Raw genomic sequence first — 19,400 nt, forward strand, 5'->3', positions numbered from 1 at the left:
GGTGTCTGCTTTGATTCTTTGGCCTTAAATAATATATGCTCAATAAATGTTTAATGAATATTTAATGAATGGCTTATTAGGGTAGTTACAAGCATCTCCTGAACCTTCAGAAGGAATATTGAGTTGAAAACATATAAATATTTTTTAGTTTACTTAATATATATTTACTGGCTTATACAATGGCTAACTACTGGTTTCTGCTGATTCAAAACTCCACATCTCTTCTTTAATACTTAGAAAAAAGTCAAATCTCTAAATATGCTCGTTTATATACATGGATATGACAAGAGTTGATCTCAGTATAATTATGCTATATTATCTGTAGTCTGTTCATATAAAACAGTAGCATAATAGTTACATTCCATGCACTTTTCCTTGAAATTTCAAGAGCCATTCTTATTAGTGTTAATGAGGATTGAATATTTATGTTATAAGAATAGTTTCTTCTAAGACTTGACATATTTAAGCAAAGGAAAATAATGAATAGGTAGAAATAAAACTTTTATTAAAATAAACGGCAAAATCTGGACATTTGAGCTTATATATCAATATATATGATAGCTATAAAAACAGCAAGAAACTGTTTTCCTGCTGTCTTGACAGCTGTTTTATTAAACTGTAGCCTCATTATTGTAAGTCATCTGTATTTTTATGAAAAGTGTTTATAAAGACATGATCAACTGACTTGCCAAAAAAAAATTACTGTAATAACCCACAGTTTAAATAAATGGAAAGATATAAAGCACTGCTGCTGCTAAGTCGCTTCAGTTGTGTCCGACTCTGTGCAACCCCATAGACGGCAGCCCACTAGGCTCCTCTGTCCCTGGGATTCTCCAGGCAAGAACACTGAAGTGGGTTGCCATTTCCTTCTCCAGTGCATGAAAGTGAAAAGTGAAAGCGATATTGCTCAGTTGTGCCTGACCCCCAACAACTCCATGGACTGCAGCCTTCTAGGCTCCTCCATCCATGGGACCCTCCAGGCAAATCAGAATAAAATCCTATAGGAGATGAAAATATTACATACACTGAACAGTTAGAAAAAATAAAAGACCATGAGAGGACAGAGCACTAGGCTCAGAGATAACATGTACCCAGTCTAAAACCTCTACGCTATATATGTGCTTCCTAAAGTTTCAGGTTTCTACAGATGTGGGCTAAGGTAACATAGGGCCTCATTCACTTATTCATCATTCATTTACATTCAATATTTATTGAATGATAGGCGCTATTCTGGACCTTACATTCTAGAGAGAGGACATGGACAATAAATATGTCAACAAATGTGTGTGCTTAGTCACTCAAGAGTCAAGTCAGACTCTTTGTGACCGTATGGACTGTAGCCCACCAAGCTCCTCTGTCCATGGAATTCTCCAGGCAAGAATACTGGAGTGGGTTGCCATGCTCTCCTCCAGGGGATCTTCCCAACCCAGGGGCCGAACCCAGGTCTCATGTATTGCAGGCAGATTCTTTACTGTCTGAGCCACCAGGGAAGCCCATGTCAACAAATATATGAAGATAATTTTAACAGTGAAAAGTGAAGACAATCTAACAGAATAACATAGAAAAGAGTAACTGGAGAGTTGGGCTGTAGCTCCTTTAGGTGGGGAAGTCGGGGAGAATCTTATGGGTCAGATCATACAGGTTCTTATAGCTTATGATAAAGATTTGGGTTTAATTCTAATTGCGATGAGAAGGCACTGAAGAATTTTGACCAGAAGAGAAATATGACCTGACTTACATTTGAAAAGGTCATCCTGAAGGTTCAGAGCAAGCCAGGAGTCTCTGAAGGGAGATGAAAAAATCCAAATTTATACTCTAAAGTCTCAAGCCACCACCGGAAGACTTCTGTTTACATAAAATGGAAACACGTGGGGTTTCTTTATGGAAATATTGGCTGTTCAATTTCCAGTACTGGATGTGGAAAACGTCCCCTTGACACCAGGGGAACTTCCTTTCAGCTTTATCCTCCCACCTTCCAACTCTGGGGCATGGGTAGAACTAGGATTAAACGCGTGTGCTCAGTTGGTCAGTCGTGTCCCACTCTTTGTGGCCTATAGCCCACAAGGTTCCATGGGATTCCAGGCAACAATACTGGAGCCAGTTGCCATTTACTTCTCCAGAGGATCTTCCTGATACAGGGATCGAAGCCATGTCTCTTGCATCTCCTGCATTGACAGGCAGATTCTTTACCATTACGCCACCTGGGAAGCCCTAAAACTAGGATAATAGGATTCCACTATTCCTACCTTAATTTATTGAAGGCTATCTCATTTTAAAATGTCACATGCATTACATCTTTGAGCTACCAACTCAAAAAAGAACCAAAAACCAATTGGTTCTTTTCCGTAAGGACAGACAAGATTTCAATTTTAATCTATTGCAGAAAACATCCTACAGATATGCAACAGTGGCACAGTTCCAAAAGAGGTTACTGAGCAAGCAAAGCAGGTGTTGCTGTCCTAGTCCTGGAAATGGCGCTCACTCGAACCCTTTACTCCCTAGAAAAATGAGAACACCACCATTTAGGGAAAGAAAAAAAGGTAAATAATAATCAGCACTACAGACTATACACCAAACACTATGCCAAGTTTTTCCTTTCAACAACCTCAGGGAAGGTAAGCAACGTCCCAAAGTCATGTAACAGTTTGGGCCTGGATGTAGGACTTCCTATAAGGACACCAGAGTCCATGATCTTTTTACTATACCATACTACCCCTTGAAACATCTACTCAGGTTTACAAGTTAATGTGAAAGGCAATTTGTTTTATAGATTACTTTGTTACATTATAAAAATTCTTAAAAGATGTGACTTTTTAAAACAGTAAAATTCCTAAATATGCTTTAACCTTCTGACAGCTTTATACACCATGATACTAATAACATTTAGGTGGTAATTTGACACAGTCAATTTGATATGTAATACAAGAGGGGATTAGATCTGATAGACAGAGTGCCTGAACGGGATGGAGGTTCATAACACTGTATTAGAGGCGGTGATCAAAACCATCCCCAAGAAAAGGAAATGCAAATAGACAAAATGGTTGTCTGTGGAGAAGCAAACAGCAACCCACTCCAGCGTTCTTGCCTAGAGAATCCTGTGGACAGAGGAGCCTGGGGGGCTGTTGTCTATGGGGTCGCACAGAGTCGGACACGACTGAAGCGACTTAGTAGCAGCAGCAGAGGAGGCCTTACAAATAGGTGAGAAAAGAAGAGAAGTGAAAGGCAAGGGAAAAAAGGAAAGATATACCCATCTGAATGCAGAGTTCCAGAAAATAGAAAGGCGGTAAGAAAGTCTTTTTAAGTGAACAATGCAAAGAAATAGAGGAAAACAGTAGAACAGGAAGGAGTAGAGATTTCTTGAAGAAAATCAGTGATACCAAGGAAACATTTCATGCAAAGATGGGCTCAATAAAGATAGAAATGGTATGGACCTAACAGAAGCAGAAGATATTAAGAAGAGGTGGCAAGAATACACAGAAGAACTGTACAAAAAAGATCTTCATGACCCAGATACGCACAATTGTGTGATCACTCTCCTAGAGCCACACATCCTGGAAAGGGAAGTCAAGTGAGCCTTAGGAAGCATCACTATGGACAAAGCTAGTGGAGGTGATGGAATTCCAGCTGAGCTATTTCAAATTCTAAAAGATGATGCTGTGAAAGGGCTGCACTCAATATGCCAGCAAATTTGGAAAACTCAGCAGTGGCCACAGGACTGGAAAATGTCAGTTTTCATTTCAATCCCAAAGAAGGGCAATGCCAAAGAATGTTCAAACTACCACACAATTGGCATTCATCTCACATGCTAGCAAAGTAATGCTCAAAATCCTTCGAGCTAGGATTCAACAGTATGTGAACTGTGAACTTTCAGATGTACAAACTGGATTTAGAAAAGGCAGAGGAATCAGAGATCAAATTGCCAAAATTCAATGGATCATAGAAAAAACTAAAGAATTCCAGAAAAACATCTACTTCTGCTTCATTGACTGCGCTAAAGCCTTTGACTGTATAGATAACAACAAACTGTGGAAAATTCTTCAAGAGATAGGAATACCAGACCACCTGAACAGCCCCCTGCAAAACCTGTATGCAGGTCAAGAAGTAACAAAACAGTTAGAACCGGATATGGAACAACAGACTGGTTCCAAATTGGGAAAGGAGTACGTCAAGGCTGTATATTGTCACCCTGCTTATTTAACTTATATGCAGAGTACATCATGTGAAATGTTGGGCTGGGTGAAGCACAAGCTAGAATCAAGATTTCTGGGAGAAATATGAATCACCTCAGATATGCAGATGAAACCACCCTTATGGCAGAGAGTAAGAGGAACTAAAGAGCCTTTTGATGAAGGTGAAAGAGGAGAGTGAAAAAGCTGGTGTAAAACTCAACATTCAAAAAACTAAGATCATGGCATCTGGTCCCATCACTCCATGGCAAATATATGGGGAAAAGAATGGAAATAGTAACAGACTTTATTTTCTTGGGCTCCAAAATCACTGCAGATGGTGACTGCAGCCATTAAATTAAAAGATGCTTGCTTCTTGGAAGAAAGTTATGACCAACCTAGACAGCATATTAAAAAGCAGAGACATTGCTTTGCCAACAAAGGTCCATAGAGTCAAAGCTATGTCTTCTCCAGTAGTCGTGTACAGATGTGAGAGCTGGACAATAAAAAAGGCTGATAGCCAAAGAACTGATGCTTTTGAACTGTGGTGTTGGAGGAGACTCTTGACAGTCTGTTGGACAGCCAGGAGTCAAACCAGTCAGTCCTAAAGGAAATCAAGCCTGAATGTTCACTGGAAGGACTGATGCTGAAGCTGAAACTCCAATACTTTGGCTGCCTGAAATAAAAAATGATGCCTTATTTTTATTTAAGAGCTGACTCATTGGAGAAAAGGCTTATGCTGGGACAGACTGAAGGCAGGAGGAGGGGACGACAGAGGATGAGATGGTTGGATGGCATCACCAACTCAATGGACATGAGTTTGAGCAAATTCCGGGAGAGGGCAAAGAACAGGGAAGCCTGTCATGCTGCAGTCCATGGGGTCACAAACAGTCAGACATGACTGAGTGACTGAACAACAACAACAAGAGGGGAAAGCAAACATATTGTGTGATGACAATAATAATAAAAGATGTAGATAAAACCCGGAATCTGTCAGGAAATCCCTCTTTTGTTTTGGCATTAGAAAGCCTTGTTATATCAAGCAAGATAAAAGAGTCAAAAAGAAATGTATCTTCATTTCTGATGTGCTAGTATTAGAAGTGGGCCTCCCTGTTGGCTCAGTGGTAAAGAATCTGCCTGCAACACAGGAGACATGGGTTCAACTCATGGGTTGGGAAGATCCACTGGAGAAGGAAATAGGAACCCACTCCAGTATTCTTGCCTGGGAAATCCCATTGACAGAGAAGCCTGGCAGGCTACAGTCCATGGGGTTGCAAAAAAGTTGGACACAGCTTAGCAACTAAACAACAACAACAACAGCATTAGAAATAAATGAGCTGATTAGGAATAAGCCTCCAATGACAAAATAGCAGCTCTGTGTAAGATGAGCCAGTAAGGAGTAGACCCTAGCTTACAACAGAAGTCAAGGGAACACACTGTAAGAGGAGAGAGCCTGATGATCACTGGCACTGCTACAACGTACAGTCTACTTATTTGTAATGACAGTTTGAAACAAACTTGGCTACTTCTATTTGGTTTTCCCTTGAACAAACCACTAAAGTTGGTCAGCAGCAGTTAAGCCATATTATAAGAGGAGATATTTATCCATTACCTCCATCATAATAGAAGATGGAAAATTACAGGTAGTGGAATAGACCAACAATTAAGCTACTACTTCTTTATCTATTAACCTCTTAATAAACAGACTCCACCTTTAAAAGCCTGTGTTTTGAAAGTTTAATCTGATCACTCATGAGTATTGATTAAAGATTGCCTTTATTCCCATAGCTAAACACAGAGGTTGCTTCGAGTGATAAAGAACAGATAATAGTAGAGCAGCTCTGGTAGGACATGTGCCCATATCCCAACCCCATGCCATGTATTCCCTAAGGAACTACCAGAAACTTTCCGTTCCTATGGAAAAATCACTGATTTAAAATAGCAGTCTGAATTAGTTCAAGAACACATACCAATGGGAAACTTTTAATTTCTTCAGTGACTACAGGACTTTGAATTAAGAATCAACAAACATGTAACTTATATTTAGCATAGCACTTATTTGCCAAGGAACCCCTGGAAGAGATTTAATTTATCTGATCTTGTTCTTCTCATCTGTAATCTGTGAATACACCAGCTCTCTCAGAGACTGAATCTAAAAATTAAAGAACATAGTAACTGTGGAAGTAACATGGAAATATATATGATGTTATTGTAAGGTATTATCACTGCTAAGGACAGAATCTATTTGGAAAGAGGAACAAAGGTGTGTGCAATTGGTATCAGATAGTAAAAAAACACTGTCACTAAAAAGCAACTAAGACTTCTTCTAGGAAATTAGACAAGTGTTTTCTGTAAATTACTTTCCCCTACTGTCAAATAAGGTCCAATAATCATACACTTCTTTTGACGTTTATCTCACCACACAGAATCACATGGTTACCTCTCCATTTAAATTTTTAGTGTCTTCACCTCTAATGAGAGTAGACAGTTTTTATAAAAGATATCTAAAACATCTGAAACATAATCCCTGGACACGTTTCCAAAATTACACTAGAATGATGATTACCCCTAGAATTGACACACTTACAGAAATTCTGGCCTCTGCAAGCATTATTTCTCCTCCAATATTCAGCAGATATTTTAAATTCACCATAAAGGAAGAGATCTTTTTTGGCAGGAAACATATTTTTTCAGGCTGTTTTTCAACAGTGATGATAAAATTTCACTGACTGACTCAACTACGCATTCTTTTTACCCACAGGCTAATAAACTATTTGCTTGGCATATAAAATCTTCCATAATCAAGAACTACCTGGTGGTTGCCAGATCAAAACAGTAGGTGATATAACTAAAACGTAACTCTCTAGAAACCCTGGTATGAAAGAAAAGAGGTTTAGGTTCTTCTGCATATGTCTCATTTCTATTAAATAAATGAAACATGAAAAGAGATAAAAACATATAACATATTCTTAAAAATAATCTTTTAATTTTCCATTTTTCAATAGAGTGTGAAATTACAAATGAGAGGCATTTGGGGATTGATTTTAGTTAGTAAGGAAACCAGACAGCTGTAACCTACAAGGCTCAAGATTATAGACTAGTGTGAAAAACAATGAGAGTTTATCAGTATTTTTTACACATTCACTGTTACGGAATCATCACTACCACCATTCCACATCCAAGCTTCTAGCCAAGACTAACCCAGTTGAGGAAGCATCTGCAGTGAGAATGATGAAAGCCGGGAATTCTCCCTCAGAACTCCCAGGCAGTTTTCCTACTGAAAAAGCCCTCCCCACTACTGTACACTCTGGATTCTCACAGTGATCATCTGTGACCAAAAAATATTCCATTTCACATGTAAGGAGGTAGTTCATCTCTTAATAACTGTCTCAGCAGTTGATATAAACTGCCCCAATTGTGTAGATTCACCAATGCACTATCATAGGTCACTGAAATCCACACCTATCCAAATTATTCTTTAATAAAGAAATTACCTATCACAGACTGAAAATCTGTGTTCCCCCATACACCTAAATTCACATATTGGAGCCCTAACCCCCATTTACCTATATGGAAATAGGGCTTCTAAGGAAATGTGTGTGTGTGTGTGTGTGTGTGTGTGTGTGTTAGTCGCTCAGTTGTGTCCAATTCTTCACAATACCAAGGACCATAGCCCACAAGGCTCCTCTGTCCATGGGATTTTACAGGCAAGAATACTGGAGTGGGTAGCCATTCCCTTCTCCAGGGGATCTTCCAGACCCAGGGATCAACCCAGTCTCCTGCATTGCAGGCAGACTCTTTACCATCTGAACCACCAGGGAAGCTCTCTAAGGAAATAATTAAGGTTAAATGAGGTAATAAGGGTAGGGCCCTAGCCGATCTGATAGGATTAGTGTTCTTAAAAGAAACACCAGAGAGTGAGCTCTCTCCCTCCACCTTCCTTTCCCCTCTCTGGCCCCCCAGCCCCATGTACTAAAAAAAGGGTCACTGGAGCATATAGCAGAAAGTGCCTACCCACATTCAAAGGACCTAAGGTAAAAGCTCCCATCAGGCACCAACCTTGCTGGTTGGTGCCTTATAGAACTGTGAGAAAACAAATTTCTGTTGCTTAAAGCAACCAGTTTGTGGTATTTTGTTATGGATGTCTGAGAAGAGTAACACATTATCTCTATCACTAAATGCTCCCAACTTCCTCTCATTTTCAGAGTGTACTTGCTGAATTCCATCACATGAGAAACATTTCATTGAACAGACAGGGAAATCAGATTCATGAAAAGCGCTCTGTATGAAGTATTATTTGCAATCATTTGCAGTCAAGCTTCCTTGTAAAATTATGCTTACCTTTGAAGAGTAATGCACTCCTGGGAGCTTTCAGCCCAACAGCCACTCAGCATTGCAGCAAAATAACTAGATCTGGCACTTAAAATGGCTCTAAAGGAAGAGGGGGAGAAAACACAGACAAACATTTATGCATAATTGCAAAATATAATTTTTTATGAAATTTTTCATCTTTACCTCTTAAAACATGATAACAATTTACCTGTCATTTGTATTCACTGGTAGGTTTTAATACTAGAAATTATAAGCCTAAACTTATACCAAAGTATTTTGCTTGCTTCATTAGAATATTAATTCCAGGGTTTTTTTCCATCTTTTAAATTTTTTCTCTCTCTTTTTCTTTTTTGGCTGCACCATGTGGCTTGCAGAAGCTCAGTTCCCTGACCAGGGACTGAAACTGGGCCATAGCAGTGAAAGCCCAGAATCCTAACCACTAGGCCACCAGGGAAATCCCATTTAATTTTTTCTATTGAAAGCTCTTAAATTTTAATAACAATTTTCATGAGTGAGAGAATAACAGATCATTTACAAATGGATGAATAAAGACCAAATGATGTTAAGACCTTGGGGAAGTATCAGTAAGAGACTAGAACTCTGTTTATAATAGCCAGGACATGGAAGCAACCTAGATGTCCATCAGCAGATGAATGGATAAGAAAGCTGTGGTACAAATACACAACGGAGTATTACTCAGCCATTAAAAAGAATACATTTGAATCAGTTCTAATGAGGTGGATGAAACTGGAGCCTATTATACAGAGTGAAGTAAGCCAGAAAGAAAAACATCAATACAGTATACTAACGCATATATATGGAATTTAGAAAGATGGTAACAATAACCCTGTGTACGAGACAGCAAAAGAGACACTGATGTATAGAACAGTCTTATGGACTCTGTGGGAGAGGGAGAGGGTGGGAAGATTTGGGAGAATGGCATTGAAACATGTAAAATATCATGTATGAAACGAGTTGCCAGTCCAGGTTCGATGCACGATACTGGATGCTTGGGGCTAGTGCACTGGGACGACCCAGAGGGATGGTATGGGGAGGGAGGAGGGAGGAGGGTTCAGGGTGGGGAACACATGTATACCTGTGGCAGATTCATTTTGATATTTGGCAAAACTAATACAATTATGTAAAGTTTAAACATAAAATTAAAAAAAAAAAAAAAAAAAAGAGAGACTAGAACTCTAAAAGTCCTGAGTACCAGTTCAAAACTCAGCATAATTATGCTCATGGATACCTTTCTATTAAATTCGAAAAATTATAGGAAAAATATTTTGTTTTGAATGTCCATTCTATCTCCTCAGATAAAATGTTAATTCATCCATTATTTAACTCAACAAATACCTACTGACTTCTATTCTGTGCTAGGCACTAGTCTAGGGACTATAACAGTAAATTAGATACAGCAAAAATGTGAATATTCTAGCAGGGGCTGGGATTGAAGAGGGGAAGGGGAGAAGAAGAATAAAAAGACACTTCTGGCAATGGCTTACTAGGTTGTCTCAGACTAACCCTCCTGCTGAATAGCTTGGAAAGATAAGGGGGAAAAAATATATGCGCGCGCACACACACACACACACACACACACACCTGAAAGCAAAAGTAAGGTTGAGAAGCTAAGAAGCTGAATCTAGATTGCTTCTGGCAATCCTTACAGACTTGGAGGCACACAAATTGGAATTTGGGATCCAGCAAAGAGAAGAGACATCACTCTGATGACAAAGGTTCATACAATCAAAGCTATGATTTTCTCAGTAGTCATGTAAAGATGTGAGAGCTGGACCATAAAGAAGGCTGAGTGCTGAAGAACTGATGCTTTCAAACTGTGGTATTGGAGAAGACACTTGAGAGTCCCTTGGACTGCAAGAAGATCAAACCAGTCACTCCTAAAGGAAATCAATCCTGACTATTCATTGGAAGGACTGATGCTGAAGCTGAAGCTCTAATACCCTGGCCGCCTGATGTGAAGAGCTGACTCACAGGTAGACTCTGATGCTAGGAAAGACTGAGAGCAGGAGAAGGGGGCAACAGAGGATGAGATGATTTGATGGCATCACCAACACAATGGATATGAGTCTGAGCAAACTCTGGGAGATAGTAGAGGACAGAGGAGACTGGCATGCTGCAGTCCATGGGGTCACAGAGAGTCAGACAGGACCTAGTGACTGAACAACAGCAACAAAAAAGAGGAGAGACTTTGGTGGATGTCCCAGAATTTCAGTTGGACTCTGAAGGACTACATCTTTGAAAAAAGAATGAACAGGAAATAGATAAGCCTTTTTTAGAACTGAAGTCCAGCTTTGAATGAGCTCAATCCTTGACTGGATTAAAGTGATCTACACCTAGCCTAAATACAGTGTGTGTGTCAGCTGCTCAGTCGTGTCTGACTCTCTGTGACCCCAGGGACTGTAGCCCACCAGGTTCCTCTGTCCATGGAATTTTCCAGGCAAGAGTATTAGAGCAGGTTGCCATTTCCTACTCCAGGGGATCTTCTGATCCAGGGATTGAATCCGTGTCTCTTATGTCTCCTGCATTTGCAGGTGGATTCTGTACTGCTAGCCACCAGGGAAGCTCACAATGTAGTATTACTCAGCAATAAAAACTGAATGAAATATGATATACATAACATCCAAGGATGAGGTTCAAAAACATTTTCCTGAGCAAAAGAAGTTCAATAATATGTCTGAGATCATTTATATGAAATTCTAGGACAGGTAAAATAAACTATAATTTAGAAAACACAACAATCAGAAAACAAAAGAAGTCCAATTAAAAATGGGCAAACGAGAAAACTCACCAAAGAAATACAGATGGAAAATAAACATATGAAACTCAGTTTTTGCCTGAGGATAGAGAGAGGGAGGGCTTCCCTGTTGGCTGAGTGGAAAAGAATCCGCCTGCCAATGCAGGAGACATGGGTTCAATCCCTGGGTCGGGAAGATCCCCTAGAGAAGGAAATGGCAGCCTACTCCAGTATTCTTGCCTGGAGAATCCCATGGACAGAGGAGCCTAGCGGGCAATGAGGTCCCAAAAGAGTCAGACACAACTTAGCAACTACATAACAACAACAGAGAGAAGGACAGTACTAATGGCAAATGGACACAGCAGAGTTTTTTAGGTAATAAAAATTCTCTGTATCTTGATTGTGGTGGGAGTTACACAGGTTTATATATTTGTCAAAACTCATCAAATTAGACTCTCAGTTGTGTGCATTTGATTGTATATGAATTCTTTTTTGAGTTCATTTTTTTAATAGAGGATAATTACTTTTCAATATTGTGATGTTGTTTAGTTGCTCAGTTGTGTCTGATTCTTTGCAATCCCATGGACTGCAGCATGCCAGTCCTCTCTGTCCCTCACCATCTCCCAAAGTTTGCCCAAGTTTGTGTCCATTGCATCGGTGATGCCATCCAGCCTTCTCATCCTTTGACGTTTTCTCCTCCTTCTGCCCTCCTTCTTCCCCTTCCCAGCAATAGGACTTTTCCAATGAGTCAGCTATTTGCATCAGACAACCAAAAATCTGGAATTTCAGCTTCAGCATCAGTCCTTCCAAGGAGTATTCGGGGTTGATCTCTCTTAAGATTGACTGGTTTGATCTCCTTGCTGTCTAAGGGACTTTCAGGAGTCTTCTCCAGCACCACGGTTTTTGAAGGCATCAGATCTTCAGTGCTCCAGCTTCTTTACGGTCCAGCTCTCACAACCGTACATGACCACTGGGAAGACCATAGACTTGACTATACGGACTTTTGTTGGCAGAGTGATGTCTCTGCTTTACAACACACTGTCTAGGTTTGTCATAGTTTTCCTGCCAAGGAGCAAATGTCTTTTGATTTCATGGCTGCAGTCACCATCCACAGTAATTTTAGAGCCCAAGAAGAGGAAATCTGTTACTATTTTTACCTTCTCCCCCTCTATTTGCCATGAAGTAATGAGACCAGATGCCACGATCTTAGTTTTTTTTTTAATATTTAGTTTTAAGCCGGCTCTTTCACTCTCCTCCTTCACCCTCATCAAGAGGCTCTTTAGTTCTTCTTCGCTTTCTGCCATTAGAGTGATATCATCCACATATCTGAGGTTGTTGATGTTTCTCCCACCCATCTTGATTCCAGCTTGTAATTCATCCAGCCCAGCATTTCTCATGATGTGCTCATCATATAGATTAAACAGGGTGACAGTAGACAGCCCTGTCGTACTACTTTCTCAATCTTGAACCAATTAGTTGTTCCATACAGAGTTTAATATTGTGATGGTTTTTGCCATATATCAACATGAATTGATACATATGTCCCTTCCCTCTTCAGCCTCCCTCTCACCTCCCTCCCCTTCCCAGTCCTCTAGGTTGTCACAGAGTATAAAGATTTAACGCAGGAGGAGAAGGGGGCAACAGAGGATGAGATGGAGACATCAACATTCTTTTCAGTAATTAACAGGACAAGTACACAAAAAAATCAGTTAAATGGAAGACCTGAACTAATTGCTGCATGCTAGCCATTTCCATTTAAGTAAGACTAAGAGCGACTGAGGCTTAAACAATTACACTGTTCTTAAGATAGAAACTTATGAAAACATTCCTATTTAATTGGATTCAAGCCTCAGTTTAAAAAAAAATATGTTGTAGATACGTGTGTTAAAATTTTAGCAGATTTTTTATTTTCCAACACACCAAAAACTATTTTCTCCTTTTGACTAAATGTAATCTCAACTGACAAGGCTGCTTCTGGCTCTGTAGAGGTGCCCTAATTTTCCCCTTACTCTCGCTTTATAGTACATTGCTATTCAATACTTCTTGATGTTAGCTCAACCAGATTCACTACTCCAGGCATAATAATGGCCTGGATTACTCAGAGAAACTCTAAATATAGAATTTTTCACTAGGACTATTTTTTAAGTACTCTTGCTCCAAGAATATATATATATATATATATATATATATATATATATATTTTTTTTTTTTTTTTTCCTATTAGTTCCACATAACTGAATAGGGTTAAACCCACATCAGCGAATCCAAACTTTTTGGAGCTGTCACTATCACCCATGACACTCTGGAAATAGTTTAAAGAATGTAAACTTTAAAAATGGTAAGTCAGCTTTCTCTTGAGACATTCATCTTATCATACACTGACTACAGCTTTCATAGGATTACCTAAGTTTTAAAAGTGAGTTGTAAAAATAGAGTGGATGCCTTGTTATCTAGTACAATCAAGACTGATAGCTGTCTGGTTAATCAAAAAATTAGGAGAGAATTTTTTAAATGATTTGTCTATATCATAATCATTTTATTCTAACTTAGAAAATAAGTATGCATTTATTCACAAATCTCTGACCATAAAGCCAATCTATTTTTTTTAATGTGAATTCGCTGATTCATGCCTCTTATGTCTTGCAAAAACTACACTTATACACCTTGTCTATGATTTCTAATTCAAACTTCTCTAAAATGAAGAAAGAAATTTAAAACTTTTATGAAGCAATCTGAAGTATAGAATCATTTAAGATTTTCATAATTTCCCCTCAAGTTTTTGTATTGTTTCATCTAAACTGAATTCAATAATTTTTAAAATGCCTCTCCCTTATTAAGCTTTTTAAAACATTCACTTTAGTTTTCACTGGAACAACAATTCTTTTATATTTCATGTATCATTGGTTTATATGATACATCATGAAGTCATGCTATCAAAATAAGAAATTCAAATGGCATCAAACAGGTTTGAGAATAAACCCAAGTGACTCAAGAGACACAAACTCAATGATAGGAATGGAAATGTTACAGATATACTAGAGAATGGCATCCTAGTCTTGATAGTTCTGCCTACCATGTCAGCATGTTCTGCAGAGACCATGTGAAGAGCAGGTTTAGTCATGTTCCGTTAAGGAGCTTCTACTCTAGGTGACTTCTTTTCTTTTAGGCATCCACTCTCTCTGGCTTTGGTTCCCCACTGCAGCCTCTCTCAAAGGCCCATGGTACTCAAGAATCTCACCTCTTTTCTCTCTATTGCTCCCGCAACTAACTTATTATTTTAAACCTTTTAAGAAAATAGGGTTGACCATTTGTCATTAATAAAGTAATTAATACTGAGAGATTCATAACCCACTTTACAGCATGATAAGTTGGAATTTTATTATAATTATTTCATTAATGCTCCCTGGCAATCCTAGTAAGGGAGGGAACAGCAAACTTTTTCTGCAAAGGGCCAGATAGTAAATAAAAATATAAGTATATTAGGTTTTTCAGGTCCCTGTTGCATATTATTCTTTAGGTTGGGCCACAGTTTGCCAACCTCCACTGTAAGATAAGGTAGAGCAGACAACAAAATGCCTGCCTTTCAGATAGCTAATACATACTTTTAGCAACTAATGTTCACCGAATGCTTCAACGTGCCACAGTACCATGCTAAGTACTTCATGTACATTACCTGATTCAATCCTCACAGCCATCCTATGCTATAATTACTATCATTATTTCTTTTACAGATAAAGAATTTGAGACCTGGAGAGATTAAGTAACTTCTCAACAATTAATAAATGGTGCAACCAGAATCAAAACTCAGATAGATTAACTTCTGAACTACTAAAGTGTATACTTCTGAAAAAAGTTTTCAGCTGATGTACTCAAGAATATGGCCTTCCTTGTGGCTCAGTGGTAAAGAATCCACCTGCCAATGCAGGAGACTCATATTCGATCCCTGGGTCGGGAAGATCCCTTGTGGAAGGAAATGGCAACCCACTCCAGTATTCTTGCCTGAGAAATTCCAAGGACAGAGGACCCTGGTGGGCTACAGTCCATGGGGTTGCAAAAGCGTCAGACACAACTTAGTGACTAAACAGCAACTCAGGATTATACAGCTAATTAGTCAGACTAGGCTTCCAAGTGGTGCTAGTAGTAAAGAACCCACCTGCCAATGCAGAAAACATAAAGAGATGAGGGTTCAATCCCTGCGTTGGGAAGATCCCCTGGAAGAGGCAATGGCAACCCACTCCAATATTCTTGCCTGGAGAATCCGTTGGACAGAGGAGCCCAATGGGTTATAGCCCACAGGTTCGCAAAGAGTCTGACAGGATTGAAGCAACTTAGCATGCACACACAGGTCTATAATAGTTAATATTGCATAGACTAAGGATCCTAAAAGATGATGCTGTTAAATTGTTGCACTCAATATGTCAGCAAATCAGGAAAACTCAGCAGTGGCCACAGGACTGGAAAAGGGCAGTTTTCATTCCAATCCCAAAGAAGGGCAATGACAAAGAATGTTCAAACTACCACATGATTGCACTCATCTCATACACCAGCAAAGTAATGCTCAAAATTCTCCAAGCCAGGTTTCAACAGTATGTGAATTGTGAACTTCCAGATGTTCAAGATGGATTTAGAAAAGGCAGAGGACCCAGAGATCAAATTGCCAACATCCATTGGATCACTGAAAAAACAAAAGAGTTCCAGAAAAACATCTACTTCTGCTTTATTGATTATGCCAAAGCCTTTGACTGTGTGGATCACAACAAACTGTGGAAAATTCTGAAAGAGATGGAAATACCAGACCAGACCACCTGACCTGCCTCCTGAGAAATCGGTATGCAGGTCAAGAAGCAACAGTTAGAACTGGACATGGAACAACAGACTGGTTCCAAATTCGGAAAAGAGTATGTCAAGGCTGTATATTGTCACTCAGCTTATTTAACTTAAATGCAGAGTACATCACGCGCAATGCCAGGCTGGATGAAACACAAGCTAGAGTCACAAGGGAGAAATATCAATAACCTCAGATATGCAGATGACACCACCCTTATGGCAGAAAGTGAAGAGGAACTAAAAAGGCTCTTGATGAAAGTGAAAGAGGAGAGTGAAAAAGCTGGCTTAAAACTCAGCATTCAAAAACCTACGATCATGGCATCCGGTCCCATCACTTCATGGCAAATAGATGGAGAAACAATGGAAACAGTGACAGACTTTATTTTCTTGGGCTCCAAAATCACTGCAGATAGTGATAGCAGCCATAAATTAAAAGACACTTGCTCCTTGGAAGAAAAGTTATGACCAACCTTATTAAAAGGCAGAGACATTACTTTGCCAACAAAGGTCCGTCTAGTCAAAGCTATGGTTTTTCCAGTGGTCATGTATGGATGTGAGAGTTGGACTGTGAAGAAAACTGAGCGCCAAAGAATTGATGCTTTCGAACTGTGGTGTTGGAGAAGACTCCTGAAGAGTCCCTTGCAAGGAGATCAGACCAATCAATCCTAAAGGAAATCAGTCTTGAATATTCTTTGGAAGGACTGATGTTGAAGCTGAAACTCCAATACTTTAGCCACCTGATGTGAAGAACTGACTCACTGGAAAAGACCCTGATGCTGGGAAAGATTGAAGGCAGGAGGAGGAGATGACAGCGATTGAGATGGTTGGATGGCATCACCGACTCAATGGACATGAGCTTGAGCAAACTCTGGGAGTTACGATGGACAGAGAAGCCTGGCATGCTACAGTCCATGGGGTTGCAAAAAGTTGGACACGACTGAGTGATTCTAGTGTCTTTAACTGACTGAAGGACACTGATCTCCTAACTCAGTGCTGACTTCTTAAATTGTAGTTTCAGACAATCTTCATTAAAAAAATAAAAATAATAATTCTATTTATTTTTGGCTGTCCTTAGGTCTTAGTTGCTGCACAGGCTTTTCTCTAGCTGTGGTGGGCAGGCTACTCTCCAGCTGCAGTGTGCTGGCTTCTCATTGTGGTGGCTTCTCTTGTGGAGCACGGGCTCTCAGACACAGGGACTTCAGTAGTTGTGTTACATGGGCTCAGTAGTTGCAGCTCCAGGCTCCAGAGCACAAGCTCAACAATTGTGGTGTATGGGCTCAGCTGCTCCATGGCATGTGGGATCTTTCTGGACCAAGGATCAAACCCGTGTCCCCTGCATTGGCAGGTGGACCCTTCAACACTGACCCGCCAGAGAAGCCTTAGAGAATCTACATTTTAAAGGGAGATTTGACAGCATCTTAACCCCATGAATGAAAGTCTGATGGTACAATATCAGGCACTGAAGAAAAAAATAAAAAAGGTTTTTGGAAGGGATATAGGATCTTAAGTGTTAGAAAGCTAAAATTAGGAATCACTGCCCTGCTTTTTCAATAAAGTAATATGAGAGAATCTTAATTACGGAATACTGAAGCACAACAAATAAATTAGTTTAAAAATATAGATTAAATTTCATTAAGAAAATAATAGGATAATAATTAACACTATAAAATGAGAGATCAGGTGGATAATTTGAGGTAGGCTAAACCCTAAAGGAAATCAGTCCTGGGTGTTCATTGGAAGGACTGATGCTGAAGCTGAAACTCCAATACTTTGGCCACCTCAAGCGAAGAGTTGACTCATTTGGAAAAGACCCTGATGTTGGGAGGGATTGGGGGCAGGAGGAGAAGGGGACGACAGAGGATGAGATGGCTGGATGGCATCACCGACTCGATGGACATGAGTTTGGGTAAACTCCAGGAGTTGGTGATGGACAGGGAGGCCTGGCGTGCTGCGATTCATGGGGTTGCAAAGAGTCGGACACCACTGAGTGACTGAACTGAACTGAAAGATGACAGGAGGAAATACAAGTAGAGAGAAATGCCAAGTATACAGATGGTATTCATCTGGTGATTGACAGCAATTCAGGCAGAAAAGTGATGTCACAGAAATCCACAACAGGAGTAATGTGTTGTAGTACTCCAGGAAGCAACACTCAGAAAAGCAGTAAATAACAAATGGGATCCATGAACTCTAATGAGTCTTTTTACTATAATCTCTCTGCCTGCAAATAAACAGAGCTCTCTTTTTCTCCTTTGAGCAAGAGAAAAAAGCTCTCTTATCTCCTTTGGAGATAAGCAAGGAAGGGTGGAGAAGTAACACTGTGATGAGGGTAAGGCCTGTGTAGAGACAACAGTGTAGGAAGTCTACTGCTATCCCTTTGCTCCTTGGGTTGGGGAGAAATGCAAGTGATTCAAATCACCTTTCTCTGCGTGTCCCACATAAATAAAGGACACTCAAGCTGTTGCTACTATCTACACAAAAGCTCGTATCGAAGGCCCATTACCTGGATGATGACAGCAAACACTTACATGGTACTTACTACGTGCCAGGCATTGTTTAAAGTACTTTAAATGCTTTTAGTAATTTAATCACCATAATAACCCTGTATGTTGTTGTTATTTAGTTGCTAAGTCATGTCCGACTCTTTTGTGACGCCATGGACTGTAGCCCACCAGGGTCCTCTGTCCATGGGATGTCCCAAGCAAGAACACTGGAGTGAGTTGCCATTTCCTTCTCTAGGGGATCTTTCTGATCCAGGGATTGAACCTGAGTCTCCTGCATTGGCAGGCAGATTCTTACCACTGAGCCATCAGGGAAACCCAGTATTAACTCTCTAAGATGGGTACTATTATAATCTCCATCTTTGCTGAGGATGCTAAAACACAGAATGATTAAATAACTTCCCCAAATTCATACAGCTAAAGATGGTGAGGCTGGAATTCAAACCCAGGCAGACAGGTTCCAACACAGTACACACACTCTTAATTACCCAGTTATAAATGACTTCTTTAGCTTAGTTGTGCCACCACAAGCAAGTGACTGGCATCAGATCATCTTGCAGCAGATAAAGGACTCCAGGTATTGGGCTGTGGATCAAGCAAAAGTCTGAAATGTTGTGAGAATTACTAAAGTGGTGACCGAGTCATGAAGTGAGCCAATGCTGTTGGGAAAACAGTGCTGACAGCCTTGCTCAATGCAGAGCTGCCACATAGCTTCAAGTCATAAAAAACGCAATTATCTGCAAAGTGCAATCAAGGAAAACGAAGTATGCCTGTGTTTTCTGAACTATTGATATAATAATCTTTGAACTGAATAATACA

The 19,400-nt window shown here is 39.8% G+C and overlaps 1 protein-coding gene across 8 annotated transcripts in view; it reads right to left on the reverse strand.

The window, feature by feature from the left end:
- The window catches only part of BTBD8 (BTB domain containing 8), an 86,750-nt gene that overhangs the window by 41,699 nt on the left and 25,651 nt on the right, over nt 1-19,400 (reverse strand). For 6 of the 8 annotated variants that reach the window (XM_044944703.2, XM_006054469.4, XM_044944702.2 and 3 more), the window contains one exon: nt 8,508-8,597. In XM_044944703.2, the coding sequence (XP_044800638.2) occupies nt 8,508-8,597 (90 nt within the window). Of the gene's footprint in view, nt 1-1,738; nt 1,783-8,507; nt 8,598-19,069; nt 19,088-19,400 lie in introns of those variants that run through there. The other 2 variants (XM_025288276.3, XM_025288278.3) reach the window with 2 other exon arrangements.

The sequence above is a fragment of the Bubalus bubalis genome, chromosome 6, assembly GCF_019923935.1.
Source record: "Bubalus bubalis isolate 160015118507 breed Murrah chromosome 6, NDDB_SH_1, whole genome shotgun sequence".
Taxonomy (NCBI): Eukaryota; Metazoa; Chordata; class Mammalia; order Artiodactyla; family Bovidae; genus Bubalus; species Bubalus bubalis.